The sequence below is a fragment of the Puntigrus tetrazona genome, unplaced genomic scaffold (genome assembly GCF_018831695.1).
Source record: "Puntigrus tetrazona isolate hp1 unplaced genomic scaffold, ASM1883169v1 S000000746, whole genome shotgun sequence".
NCBI lineage: Eukaryota > Metazoa > Chordata > Actinopteri > Cypriniformes > Cyprinidae > Puntigrus > Puntigrus tetrazona.
In genome coordinates, this window is record NW_025048355.1 from 1,244,529 (window position 1) to 1,259,837 (window position 15,309).

The following is a 15,309-nucleotide window of genomic DNA, read 5'->3' on the forward strand; positions in this document are numbered from 1 at the left end:
ACCAGGAAGATTAAAACGCCATAAGCGCAGGGTAATGCACATTTAATTGATTTTTCTGATGAAGGCGATACTGACAAAAGACTGTTGTTCTGTGGATACGAGCCTACATGCTTTTTTTTTTTTTTTTTTTTTTTTACCTAAACGGTATAAATGATTCAACGAAGAAGGAATGCATTAGAATTATTCAGTGTTAAATAACAGCGTTGATGTTATGAACGACAAATCTGATTTTCTTTGATTTATGGATTATACAAACTTGTATTGTTTTTGCATGTGAAGAAATATGATAAAGATGCTTCTTTGCGATAATAATACAAATAAACTTTTTTTCCCCGACAGCAATATTTTGTTTAATATTCACATTAATATATATATATATATATATATATATATATATATATATATATATATATATATATATATATATATATATATATATATATATATATATATATATATATATATTTTTTTTTTTTTTTTTTTTTTATATATATATTTTTTTTTTCAACAATTAGGCAAACTTTAAGCAATGCTTACAATAAATACATTGAAATAAAGCCGAATACAATTTGCTATGTATTTAATATTTATCTCTATCAGAACGCTTATGATGTACACGATCACGCCACGGCCATCGCGTTATGTTCCCTACCCTGTCAGCACGTCTGGAGTAATATATAGTGATGTGAGGAAGAGTCAGAGGGGGGTTATTCTGCTGCATCTCTTCCGTCGCGCTATTTTTAGATCTCGCGCCTGGCTGTTGTGCTCGCGAGCGCGCGCGCGCCCAAGACCCGCGGTGCGTTTTTATGAATGAGCGCGTGATCGCCGTCCTTTCTATCGCAGCATCCCACAAACGAGCGCGAACGGGAAAACGCTCCATCAGGTGAGTGCATGTCTCGTTTCAGCATCACCCAGATAGATAGATAGATAGATAGATAGATAGATAGATAGATAGATAGATAGATAGATAGATAGATAGATAGATAGATAGACAGATAGAGAATGAGTGAGTGCACTGTTCAATAATTATAGGGCTAATAATTATTGTACAGTTCTGAATCAGAGAATTGCCTTTGTAAATTGGGGGGCATGCATTTTGTGTGACAATATGCAATGCATGCTGTATTGTATTAATTAGAACAGTTCTTCATTTTTTTATTGTGTTTATTTGAAATGTAGCATATGTGATTGCAGTACAGCTTCGCAGCAACAGTAAATGCAACACTACCGTGCGCATCTAAATACATTTTGTGGTTTTCTTCTGGGAAAAAAAGGGGTGTTGGAGCTCTTGGTAACAGGTAGAGAATATATCCAGCATCGTTTGCTCATAGGACGCATGGGGGACACATCACTGAGCTATAAATAGACCTGACAGCAGCTACACACACACACACACACACACACACAGAGGACGTCTCACAGAACCTGTTTCTCCAGCGAGTCTCGGCTGATTTTACTGCATTGCTGTGTCTGTAACATAATGCATGTGATTCTGAATTGCAAGATCAACAGGTCTGCTATAAAGAAGGTGTGAATGTGTCACTGTCTGCCACTATTATATATATATAAGATTTCAGAGAAACGTATATCAGATTTGGAGAAACGTAGCATCCCGTCACTTCCGGCCCAATGGATGTGAATGGGTGCCGTCAGAATGCGAGCGCGAACAACTGATAAAAACATCAAAATAATCTAAAAGTGATCCCCACCGCTCCAGTCCATCGTCTGGAGAAGAGAAAAGCTGCGTGTTTGTAAGAAAGAAATCCACCATCAGCGCATTTTTGAAACAGTGAAGCAATCAAGCACCTTTTAACGCCGTTAAAATGCGAGAGATTCGAATGATTTTGACAGAAAGATGGACTTTTCACTGGAGGAAGTGTGTAAGGGGTTCGCTGAGCGCCGTTGGGATTATCCTGCGTCTCCGAGTGATTCTAACAGCGAGTGTGTTCTTGTGTTAAAGGATGCTGCTGTACGCTCTTCATCATCGGCTGGCTTCATGACGAGCTCAGCGCTGGAGGCAGGTACCTCTCTTTACTGACCTTTGACCTCTCGCACACAAAGGAGAGCTTGTCGGTGATTTCACTTATTGAACTACTTTTTCATTTCGTATTCTACGATGTGAGGAACGCGAACGCGGCTGATTTTGTGGTCGGCGTGCGACGGTTGAGTCGGAGAGGTTTCGAAACGCGTTCAGGAGTGTGTGTCGAGTGACGCATTTGGTGCGATTGCTTGAGTGATGTCAGCACTGAAGACTCCCGCTTCGTATTGACTCATCCGTCCTCGAAGCGCTCGGGTGGAGACCAGTAACATTCCTCACACACTGACATATGTGTGTAGTTCCCCTTACAATCTATCACACGTTAAAACACACGCATTGTGTTTCCATGTTTTATGGGGACTCTCCATAGGTGTACATAGACTGTATGTGTTATTGTTCTACACCTAAACCTCCCATTTGGTCCCTATAACATGATAAACACCAGGTGCACACACACACACACACACACACTCAAACTCACATTAACAAACGCGCGCACACACACACACAAACACACTCACACACAAACAAACACACACTCGAACTCACATTAACACACACACACACACTAACACACACAAACAGACACACACGCACAAACAAACACACACAAACACACTCGAACTCACATTAACACACAAGCAAACACACACTCAAACTCACATTAACAAACGCGCACACACACACACAAACACACACACACAAACACACACTCGAACGCACATTAACACACACACACACACACACTAACACAAACAAACAGACACACACACACACACTCAAACTCACATTAACACACACACACTAACTCACACAAACAGACACACACGCACACTCAAACTCACATTAACACACACGCACACACTAACACACACACTCAAACTCACATTAACACACAAGCAAACAAACACTCAAACTTACATTAACAAACGTGCACACACACAAACACATACACACAAACACACACTCAAACACACACTCGAACGCACATTAACACACACACACACTAACACACACAAACAGACACACACGCACATACACACACACACTCAAACTCACATTAACACACACGTACACACTCACGCAAAAACACACACACGCACACACACTCAAACTCACATTAACACACAAGCAAACACACACTCAAACTCACATTAACAAACGTGCACACACACACACACACAAACAGACACACACGCGCACACACACACACACACACACACACACACTCAAACTCACATTAACACACACGTACACACTCACGCAAAAACACACACACGCACACACACTCAAACTCACATTAACACACAAGCAAACACACACTCAAACTCACATTAACAAACGTGCACACACACACACACACACAAACAGACACACACACACACACACACACACACACACACACACACACACACTCAAACTCACATTAACACACACGTACACACTCACACACACGTTACATTAGCAGCACTGTTTAAAGGTTTGGGGCTGGTATTTGTTTTCATCAAATTCATCAAAAATCATCAATACTGTAAAATATTATAACATTTTAACTTCTACGCTGTAATACGCTGTAACACGTGGTCGATTGTTCAGTCTTCAGCGTCACGTGATCCTTCAGAAACGCGCTGATTCCCGATCATCATCAGTGTCGTAAACCCGTGTGCTCACGGAAAGCGCGACGTTTCTCAGGACTCCGGCTCGATTTAACGCGTCCGCCTGCGCCGCGTGTTTCAGCCTCAAGGGGGCGCCGCTGCAAACGAACCGCCGCGCGCGCGTCTCGCATGATTCCCGACTCCTCGTGTGCGTGTCATCCATTGGGTAGCCTGCCAAAATGTCACAATCAAAATAAATGTCGCTGTTATATTAGGGTAGAGATCACATGCTGCTAGCAAGTCATCCGGAGACACCGTGTGACAACATTGAAGTGTTCATTATTACATAATGCATAGTATTTTAGCTCTGGAATGTACTCCTGTGCACACAGAGAGACTAGATAACGCCGGAGCAACACGCTGATTACAGTGCAGAGTGTGCACGAGGCAGTTTTCGGTGCACTTGTGTTCTGCTCCAAACGCGCTCTGGTCTTTATAGATAGAACGGGCTGTTTTGCTGGCGTGGTTATTTTTATCTGTCCCCTTTTACCTTGGGAGTGCCTGTTTCGCTGTCACCGACCTGAGCAGATGACCTATTTTACAACACTGCCATTGTTTTGTCTGGAGAGGAAGAGCGGGACGGCTATAGGTCTGTGTGCGCGCGCGCGTGCGTGTGTGTGCGCGCGCGCGCGTTCAAGAGCGAAGCCATCAGTACAACAATGACGCACTGTAGCATCGAGAGCGTGCCCTTATTGACCAGATAGCCAACTAATGCGTTTGTTTTTCAGAAAGGCGCATTCGTGCAAAATTTGACAGGCGGTTGCTAGGGCGCGCTGCTTGGTTGCTAAGGCGCACTAAAACAGAGCTTGCGTCCTAAGAGGAGCTTCATCTCTGTCAGGAATGCCTCGCTCCTGGGAATTGAGCTTTTTCTGTATTACAAAAAGATTTCCTCCGTTTCCTAACTCGTTCGGCAGGCCCGGGGGTATTTTTCTCCTGGACTGGCTCTTTGTCAGGTGTTTTCCCCGCAGGGCGCTTTAACAGCGTTTTCGGGATGTTGTTTAAAGAATCCATGAAATCGGATTTGGAGTTCTGTGAAGAGATTCGAGGAGAGAAAAGAATAAATAAATGATTGAAATAAATATCACATGCTGTCCTGATCACCTAACCTCATTCAATATAATCAGGCTCTTTTATGCTGTATTAATACCGAGCATTGCTTCCAGTCAGCTTAAGTCCTTTTAATTAGCACAGGCGTTCTGTTTCTGATTAGACCTTATCGATCTGACCTTATGCATGCACAAAAAAGGGGTTTCCACTCATTAGACATAAGCTATAAGTTAATAAAAAGCAATAAGCATAAGCAATAAGTTAATAAAAAAGCCAATTTACAGGAAAGAAGCTGCTAAAAATATCGAATCTAACATTCAATTACAATATAGAGTGGGTTTTTTGTAGACTGGACAGGAATAGAGTAAAAGAGAATCAAATAAAATATTTTAATTTATATAATAATGCACAGCAAACCTACTTTTTTGTTCATTTTAAGTACATTTTCTCGTTGAAGTAAATCACATTTAGCATTGCAGTAACAGTAATGTGTTTTTTTTGTATTACAGAAATTTGCATTATTATTTTTAAATGCTGGTGTAATGCAAAAAGCTGATTTTTTCCCCCCAAAGATCCCTCATACGAGATATTTATTTCGTAACACTGATCTTCTGTGATCTCCCTCTCTGACCTGAGATAGCGAAGCATGCTTTAGGCTGTTAAAAAGCTCCTTTCGTGCGGTGCGTTTCGAGACGTATCACGTCTTAACATGAAATGCATCATACGTTGCAGACGGAAAAAATCAAAGGCTTGTTTGTTTGTTTCCCGAGGAAGCTTTGGGAAACAGGAAGTGCGCTGCTTCATGTCAACAGATCGCGTCCAGATCTGCCTTTGAAATGGGTCTGTGTGCTGCTAATGCTTTTACTGAGATTAAACCGCTGAGAGAAACAGGTGAAGATGAGACGAGACAGAGCGTCTGAAGAAGATAACAGCTCAGATCAAACAGGAGGAAAACACACAGGGACAGAAAGACTGTCCAAAGCCGTCTGGATCGAGTTTTACCCAAAGATCAAAGGAAACAGCATATTAACATATTGTGAAAAAATGGGAGGTTTTTCTACATTTATATAAAAGAACATTGATGTCATTTTACTGTTTGCATTGAAATGTATTCAAATTCTACTTTAAAATCTACTTTTATATATATATATATATATATATATATATATATATATATATATATTTGATTTGAAAGCAATTTGCATTAATTCATTGTAAAAAAATATTGCTTCAATAAAATAATTTATGAAAAATATGAAAAATTTAAAATATTAAAATTAATTTTTTTAAATAAAATGTACAAAAACAAAATAAATTACATTTTTATTTATATTGTAATTTTATTATTTTTTTACAATAATGAGAAGTCGCCTTTAATCAAGTATTTAATCATTTTAAAAAAAATGGAGTTTTCTGAAAATATTTTTCTGCATTAAAATGACATTAATACGATCGATTATCATATTATTTCATCGTGACTGCAAAGTAAGCAAATAATAAAACTGTCAGTTAATTAAACATTGCACAAAGCAAAGTTGCGTTAATGTTTTTATTTTAACGATAATGGTTTACTATGTTTTTTTTTTTCCTTTCTAAACAAATGAATGGTTTTGTGCGTCCGAAATGAAGCAACAAGAAGATGCTTTTGTGTCAAAATGCCTTGTTTCTCTTCACCTGAGACCTAGATCGGCATGCCTCTCCTCTGGTTTTGCGGTGAAACCGGAGCTGGTGGTTCGTTCGTGCGATTCACCCATGCAGAGATAAATGAGAGGAGAAAAGAGAGAGCGCAGGAAGAGATGAAGGCAGACAGCTGTGTTTTTGTGTTGCTATTTTGAGCGTCTGGCCGCTGCTCTACTCCCCTGGTCTGGCCCGGCCTATTTCTGTCCTGGGCTGGTCCTGCTGCTATTCTTGGCACCTGAGAGAGAGAGAGAGAGAGAGAGAGAGAGAGAGAAAGAGAGAGAGAGAAAGCGTGAGACAGAGCTGCTTCAGTTTCCTGAGCAGAGGTCGAGAGGCAGGAGTCTCGTCGCTCATCTACCTGATGAAACCCAGCAGGGACGGCTAGAGGAGCGCGCGGAGAAACCCCCGAAAGACGCTGAAGATCCAGCCATGCTGCAGACCATTTACGAGTCTGACTCCAGCATCAGGAGGAGACGCCTGGACGCTCACAGCGCGCCCATCGCTTCAGGTACTGCTGCTCACACACAAACTTCTGGCTGCTGGGATTTATCTGCCGCTTGTAGCCGTTCCTCAAAATGCAATCTGTCGAATTCAAGAGAGCTTATACTTAAACTATACTATAAAAGGTGAAAGTGCTTTTCCCTTTGCATGAGGTTAAACGTTCTTGCCTCGTCTGCAGATTTGTATTATTATTATTATTATTATTATTATTATGATTTTTTAGTCTTGTTTTAAGATGAATCTTTTTTTGCATGTAAATGTTTTTATTCATAGAAGAATGTTTAAATTGTGAAAATGTATGTGATCTAATGTTTTGTATAGTATTTTATTGTATTACTATATCTAAAACGCATATCAAAATAAACATTTTTCTGTGGATGATATATATAATATACACACACACACACATATATATATGTATAATGTGTATATAAATAAACATGCATGCATGTCATCTATTTAAGAAAAATACGTTTACATTAAATATATTTTCTAGAATATAAGTTATATAAATATATACATGTGAATATTTTCACAATGCATTTGTGTGTCTTCGTATACACACACACACACACACACACACACACACACACACACACACACTATATAAATCGTTATATATCATTGCACTAATTTTAAGGGAATGAATGTTTTTTTTCCCACATTGCAGTAATGAACAATCGAGTTTTTCTGATTCATCTAAGAAAATGAGCGTAAGATAAAGCACTACGAGCAGGTGTCACGCGTGAGGGAGACTTTATTGGCATCTTACGTCTCAGATGTCTTCCTAGGAGAAGTGAGAAAGCAACAAATAAAGGCTAAGAGTTATAATGGGAAAGTTCAACAAACAGTTCTATTACATTTAATAATAAAGTAAAGTGTAACGTTACTCACAATAATAATGTAACACGTTATGCAAATTGCATGCAATTCATTTTAAAGTGTAATTACAAGTAAGCAATGACAACTTTGACTACTGCTGCGATATAAAAAGTCAAATCACATTGCTGTGTCTCCTTTATGAATCAGACGCCTCTCCTAAAATTCACTAAAAAGTAGAGAGGAAGCTCCCGGGTGAAGTTGTTGTGGAGCTCTCTGCTGTGTGTGTGATGTGAGTTCTGGGGAATTTCACATCAGTGTGTGTGTGTGTGAGTGTGCGTGTGTGTGTGAGTGTGTGTGTGTGAGTGTGTGTGTGTGTGTGTGTGTGTGTGTGTGTGTGTGTGTGTGTGTGTGTGTGTGTGTGTGTGTGTGTGTGTGTGTGTGTGTGTGTGTGTGTGTGTGTCTGTGTGTGTGTGTGTGTGTGTGTGTGTGTGTGTGTGTGTGTGTGTGTGTGTGTGTGTGTGTGTGTCTGTGTCTGTGTCTGTGTGTGTGTCTGTGTGTGTGTGTGTGTGTGTGTGTGTGTGTGTGTGTGTGTGTGTGTGTGTGTGTGTGTGTGTGTGTGTGTGTGTGTGTGTGTGTGTGTGTGTGTGTGTGTGTGTGTGTGTGTGTGTGTGTGTGTGTGTGTGTGTGTGTGTGTGTGTGTGTGTGTGTGTGTGTGTGTGTGTGTGTGTGTCTGTGTTGTGTGTGTGTGTGTGTGTGTGTGTGTGTGTGTGTGTGTGTGTGTGTGTGTGTGTCTGTGTGTGTGTGTGTGTGTGTGTGTGTGTGTGTGTGTGTGTGTGTGTGTGTGTGTGTGTGTGTGTGTCTGTGTCTGTGTGTGTGTCTGTGTCTGTCTGTGTCTGTGTCTGTGTGTGTGTGTGTGTGTGTGTGTGTGTGTCTGTGTGTGTGTCTGTGTCTGTGTGTGTGTGTGTGTGTGTGTGTGTGTGTGTGTGTGTGTGTGTGTGTGTGTGTGTGTGTGTGTGTCTGTGTCTGTGTGTGTGTCTGTGTCTGTCTGTGTCTGTGTGTGTGTGTGTGTGTGTGTGGATGATTCAACAGCTCTTAACCAGGTCAAACCTATATCCAGACGCCACTGATAGCTTGATGTTTTGTTTCATCTCACAATGGTTGTTTGGTTGAACAGCAGCGGGTTGTTTCATCGCTCAGTCCGATCTGAGGTCAACATATCTCCATAACGCCTGAATTATTAACAGAGCCGGACTCAAACTGCCTTTCGCACCGCGCTGGCGTCCTCTGAATCAGCGGCTTGCCTCCATAGTTGGTGAATTTGGTCAAAAGAGCGCCCGCTGTTTTGTTTTGTCAATGCGTTTAGTTTTAACGCAAAGTCATTTGAACTTTTGGTTGGAGCTGGAGATATTAATAGGCTGGCGTTGCTTCTGGTTCATTCATCACACTGGAAGTGGAAGGTCAAGCCGAGCGCGTTGCATTGTGGGATACCGTGCCTCGCGCATTGTGCTCCGTACAGGGTTTTGCAAATGTTTATGCTTTTTAGAGAAAAAGGTCGGAAAGATGAACTAAGTTCAAAGATTGTTACTCCATCACTGACAGAAGAAGAATGTTTTTTCTTTTCTATTTTTAAGCATAAACGAGTTTTAGATAAGGAAAACAAGACTGAAGTTCTCCTTGTACTGCAGTAAGAGTAATATGGTAGTATGCATCCGAATATAGCTATTGATTATCGAGTCACTCGTCAAGTGTGTGTGTGTGTGTGTGTGTTTATTTCTACTCTGCACTGATGCTGAAGTGCATGCTAGCAAGATTAAACAAACCAAAAAACAATCAATTAACCTACTTTTTAACATGCCTTTTGTCTCCTGGAGGCACAGGTTGTAGTCTCGCACACTATTTAGCACGGGTAGTATGCAGATCGGGACGTTTCAGCTTTCTTCGGAAGAAGTCTCTTCCGCGCACCGAGGTTTGTTCGATCACGAAATATCGAAAATGGCTTGCTTTCGAAGCGACCAGCTTTTAACATGTTCGGCGTCCTTTGGCCTAACGCGCACGTTTTGCCGCTTATTATCAATGACGATTTTTCCGACATCCTCAGATTGAACAGAAAGTCGTTCGTCGCGTCGCAAATGTCGCTTTTGACGAAAAATGTCCTGCGCGGCCAGGCAGGTCACTTCATACGTGATTTGCGGTTTCCGAGAAAGCTCTTTCGACCGGCGTTGCTCTCAGGTGTGTGTTTGTGTTTGGGAATGGCGTGAGAGGGCAGTTATTTACCCCTCTGTGCCTCTGCGCTCCCTTACTGCCCCCGCGGCTGCGTGTTCAACGTTCTGGCCTCTTGACTTGGAGCTGGTCTATTCTTAGCCTCCGTATTTCGGGCTTAAGGCATTAGGATGCTAAGATTAGCCCCGGTTATCATTCCGTCTGAGTTAACTCCTCGCATAGCTACATACCGGAAGGCTTTATTTACGAGGCACGCTCTTTTCTGTGTTTTCGAACAACCATAATAAATGGTTTTGGTATCACCTCGTTGGGTTTCTCTGATGCCGACTGACGCCTTTGGCCCGTGTTGTGGTTCTGTTTCGGTGCCCTGTGCTTTTTGAGGCCTGTGTATTCTGGGCCGGGGGCCCGGTGGAGTCTCTGTGGCGAGAGACGGTTTCACAACGCCACAGGGTTTTTATTTCAACGGCCGAACGTGGACGCGATGCCGATATTCTGAGTCAAATGCAACTGTGGCCTCTTGCATAGTTACCCTCATAACCTCCCATCAAAGAATAACCGGAGGAAGGTTTCACTGCGGCCGGGAGTTTCTTTCACAGCTTCGTGTTTCGTCTGAGAATCCACTTTGTCTCCCGAAATTCTCGAGGACTGATAAAAGCGAGAGAATTATTGACGCGCTGTAGGAGCACGGAAAGCCCAGTTCCCTTCACACGAGGAAAAAAAAGCACGATTTGGCACGTTTTTCATCTCATATTATCGCACGGGTCATAATTATGAGGTAAAAGGGTGAGAAACGCGACCTTAGATGACGTTGGGTTATGATTTCGAGATTCAAAAATGCTAAAACAATGACGCTAATAACGAGATAAAGTCACAGCTGTGACGTGCTAAGTTTTAATCAGGAGATAAAAAAGTAGAAAAGGCAGAATTTGTGGCGTGCTGATAATTATGAGATTAAAAAAATACTAATAATTGGGCCATAATTATGAGACACGAAGTCATGAAATAAAAAAGGCGAAATTATGACACTTATGAGACACAAAAACAAAATGATGACTACCATGAAGTTCATACCATGTGATAAAAGTCTCATAATTAGCACAGTCTCTGTAATAATCACCATATAAAAAGTAAAAATGATGACATAGTTCGAGTTATGACGTGAAAGGTTAAAAAAACTTCACTTTAAGTCATAATTTAGACTTTTGTCTCATGACGTTATCTCATATGTCACTTTTTTCTCGATTTTTGAGTCCTTTCCTCCCAAGAAAGAGTACCGAATACTGATTTGTTGACATGATATGATACTAAAAGGGACAAAATATCAAAATATAGTTGTTTTTCGTTCGCCTGGTTGTGTTTGTGGGCCTGGTGAAGAAGGCGCGAGGAAATCAGGGCATGCACTAATAGTTTTATTAGCGAGGAGTTTGTTTCGGGCGGCAGATTAAGGGCATGTTTATGAGTGAGTTTTTACAGCGCTGCTTTTTAGGGCACCAGGCCAGATCATTCTCTCTAAACACACACACACACGCACACACACACGCACACACACACGCACACACACACACGCACACACACACACACACGCACACACACACACACACACACACACACACACACACACACACACACACACACACACACGCCAAACGCCTTTCCTTTTCTCGCCGTTTCGTTCATGTGAGTAAAAATACATTAAGTGCAGCTCAAACGTGACAGTCACATGCTGTCTCGCTTTAGATTGAGCTCAAATAAGATTTGGGCCTCGAACGGGAGGTTGTTGAAATACCTCCGTGTTTATGCTCCAGGCGTTCGAAATAGAGCCCATAAAAAGACCCTCCCTGTAGATTATGCCCCTAATTGCCCTTGAGTTTATTTAAAGAGCTAAAGAAGGGTTTAATTGGTCTTTTGATGCAGCTTACACTGCCTTCCTTCATTTCTGACACAATCAGATGGCAATTAAACCTGGGGCCGCCGTGAATGAATTCGTAATGCAATGCACGTTGATGCGAGCGCAAGCTCCAGACGTCGGAGAGAAGCTTCTTGAGCGATTTAGTTAAAGTTAGTTAAACTGTTGGGAACGTTCACCAGAAGGTTGTTTTAGATGAAAATAGAAGAAGCTAATGTAAACCGCGAATAAGTAGTTTAAAAGGATTCATCTACTTATAATAGGCAGCAAGTGGGCAATATATTTAATTTTATTCAGCGTCGATGCATTAAATTATAAAAAGATCGATATTTCCAATAGACGCTGTTCTTTTGAACTTACCGCAAAAATATTCAGCGACGCTGAAATTAATCAGAAAGCCATTTGGCCACAGATTTGCATAAAAAAACTCTATTTTAAATGCAAATGAATGTACAATATCACAGAGTTTACTATATTTTCGGATTAAGTAAATACAGCCTTAGTGAGCAAAAGAGTGAAAAACATAAAAAATAAATCTTGTTGTTCACTGTAAAGAAAATGTAGTCCTCCTAAATGTTCTAGTGACTTAAATTAAACTGAGATGCAATGAGTCAATGGAAAATTTTGAGCATGGAGGTCAATTTTCTACAGGATTTATGTCACACTAAAGAGAGAGCCGAACAAATCAGAGGCTCTCTGAACGAACCAGTTGACCTAAACGAATCAGAAGACGATCTCAAAGTGCTTTCTCTCTCAGATTCGGAGGTGCTGTCGGCGGTGGGCGGCACGTCGGAGGTCGCTATGTTGGACTGGGACCGCGATTCGGACGAATGGGAGAAACAGTTACAGCGCGAGCTGCTTCTGATCCAGAGACAGCAGCAGATCCAGAAGCAGCTGCTCATCTCCGAGTTCCAGAAGCAGCACCAGAACCTGCTGAGACAGCACCAGGCCCAGCTCGAGGAGCACGTCAAGGTACGAGCCGCCCAGAGACACCGGCCGATGCTAAGACAGTCGTGAACCACCGAGCCAGATCAAGACGCCGTCTGTGTCAGATATTTGTAGACGGGATGAAGCTGATCCTGCTATATGAAGCGGGTCAGTGTGGTTTAAGGTCACTTGGCTGACCTGCAGGAAAGAGCTGCTCTGTCAACAATTACTGTGCTTAATCGCATTACTCCAGTGTGTGTGTGTGTGTGTGTGTGTGTGTGTGTGTGTGTGTGTGTGAGTGTGTGTGAGGTGGTTGGAAAAACTGCACACTGAATCAAGCATGACATGAAAGACGGAAACGGTGTATACATTTTTACCGATTCGTTTAGAAATTGAGCGGATAAAAGTAAACCGACTTTATCAGGAAAATATGAACGCAACGCTCAGATCTGGACTCGAAGGCTGCGGTATTTCTCTTTACTTTAAAGATGTACCCGTACGGCAACAGCTCACCCAAAAACGAAGGTTTGCCGCGACGTCCTCACCCTCAAGCCAAGCAAGATTTGAGAGAAAAGTAGTGTCTCAGCAATGGAAGTGAATGGGTGCCGTCGGGACAGCTGATAAAAACATCACAATAATCCCATCCAGCAGTTCAGAAACATTTAACTTTTCAATGGACTTTTTATGGTTTATAGTTAAAACATATCAACGATGTATTCGTTTCGGTTTCGTCTTCTCCAGATCGCCCGGGGGTGCGAGCGCTCAAAATACCTCATATTTGGAAAGTGCTTTTTTTTTAACTTTTGCAACTTGCTGTCACATTTTTCTATTTAATGCATGACGTTTAATCGCCCAGATAGCTCTTGGGGCCGCCGTCTATCATCTTTATATCAGTCAGAGGCCACTTTGATCTTTAAATATCAACATCCGCCTCTTTCCTCCGAACCTAAAGCGTATGTTTGTGGTTGCGTTGTCCCCGTGCTCCAGCTCCAGCAGGCTCTGTTAACTCTCCGGCAGCAGCAGGAGGTGTTCGCCGAGGAGCGTCGCCTGGTGGCCGAGGAGGAGAGAGAGGAGGTGAAGGAGGACGAGAAGGAGCTTCACAGGAGAGAGACGCAGAAACACCAGCACCACAGACGGAAGGAGAGATCCAAAGAGAGTGAGTCTTTACAAAAACGATGGCAGGACTTGCAGAAATTGCTTCATTCAGCACTAGGTGACGCTGTTTGTGCACGTGTAACTCGAGCAGAGCGAGATGCACTGAAGTCATGACATGAAAAATATTACTGCTTTTAAGCTGTATTAACGTTTTCAGACTGTTCATTTGTGAGGCATGCTTAAAGAGGAGGCGGCACACGGCAAACATTTTAAAAAAGTGACTAGATCGCAAATAAGTATCATTTGGTTTCCAGACAAAATAAACAACGAAATGCACAAATAATATTCAAATAAATAATTAATTCAACTTATATTTTAATATAACATACTTTGCATTTAACATAAAAATTATGAACTTTATTTAAATAAAAAAAAAAACATGCTTGAGGTAATGTCAAAGATAATGTAGCATACCTGGGTAAAAAAAAAAAAAAAAAAATATATATATATATATATATATATATATATATATATATATATATATATATATATATATATATATATTTATATTTATATAAATAATAATGAATATTAAAAATATGTGAAATATTTAATTTATACCTAATATTTAAATATAAACTTACAATGGTATTTTATTATTATTTTATATATTATTATTTCTTATTTATATATTATTTTCCAGGAACTGCTAATTATAGTAATTACAATTATATTTAAGTGAAATTCCATTTTAATATTAAAATACAAAATTAGATAAAAGTACGCTTGAGACAATGCCATTAAGCATACGTCAAATAAAAATGTTAACTAACAGATTACAAAAAAATTCAAAACAAAAACAAATATAAACAAACAATTTATTAACCACATTCAAAATAAAGATTTTTGTTTACATAATGTATGCGAGCACTCCGTATATTTATTATGTATATATGAACACAAACCGTGTATATTTATATGAATATAACTTATATCATATATAAGCATATTTAATATATAAATGTAACATATTTTTCTTAAATATATTGAAGTGTGTGTATCAAAATATACATAAATATAGAATATACACTCTATATACTGTTCATACTCTATGTAAACAGTTGCTTTGAATTGTTTGACGGCACTAATTTCAACTAATACGAATATAAATATGAAATAAAATGGCATTTGAGTTTAATTCCAGTTTCCGTTACATATGAATCCCATGCAGGCCGATATCTGATGCTTGACTGTGTTTGTGACTTCCCTGCAGGTGCGATGGCGAGCACTGAGGTTCGTCAGAAGCTGCATGACTTCCTGATGAGCAAATCAGCTAAAGACCCGTCAGCGTCGGGCGCCGGTTACCCTCTCACCCGCTCCAAGCTGTGGTACAGGTACGTCACACATCAGCCTCCCGCGCC

General features: G+C 40.7%; 1 protein-coding gene across 3 annotated transcripts in view; it reads left to right on the forward strand.

Annotated features, from left to right (window-relative positions):
* The first annotated feature begins 812 nt into the window (after positions 1-812).
* The window catches only part of LOC122335296 (histone deacetylase 9-B), a 35,640-nt gene continuing 21,143 nt past the window's right edge, over positions 813-15,309 (forward strand). The window contains exons 1-5 of one of the 3 annotated variants that reach the window (XM_043233124.1): positions 813-883; positions 1,961-2,017; positions 12,624-12,838; positions 13,781-13,949; positions 15,162-15,282. In XM_043233124.1, coding sequence (XP_043089059.1) covers positions 12,668-12,838; positions 13,781-13,949; positions 15,162-15,282 — 461 coding nt within the window. In that variant the 5' untranslated portion in view covers positions 813-883; positions 1,961-2,017; positions 12,624-12,667. Of the gene's footprint in view, positions 884-1,960; positions 2,022-6,685; positions 6,926-12,623; positions 12,839-13,780; positions 13,950-15,161; positions 15,283-15,309 lie in introns of those variants that run through there. The other 2 variants (XM_043233123.1, XM_043233122.1) reach the window with 2 other exon arrangements.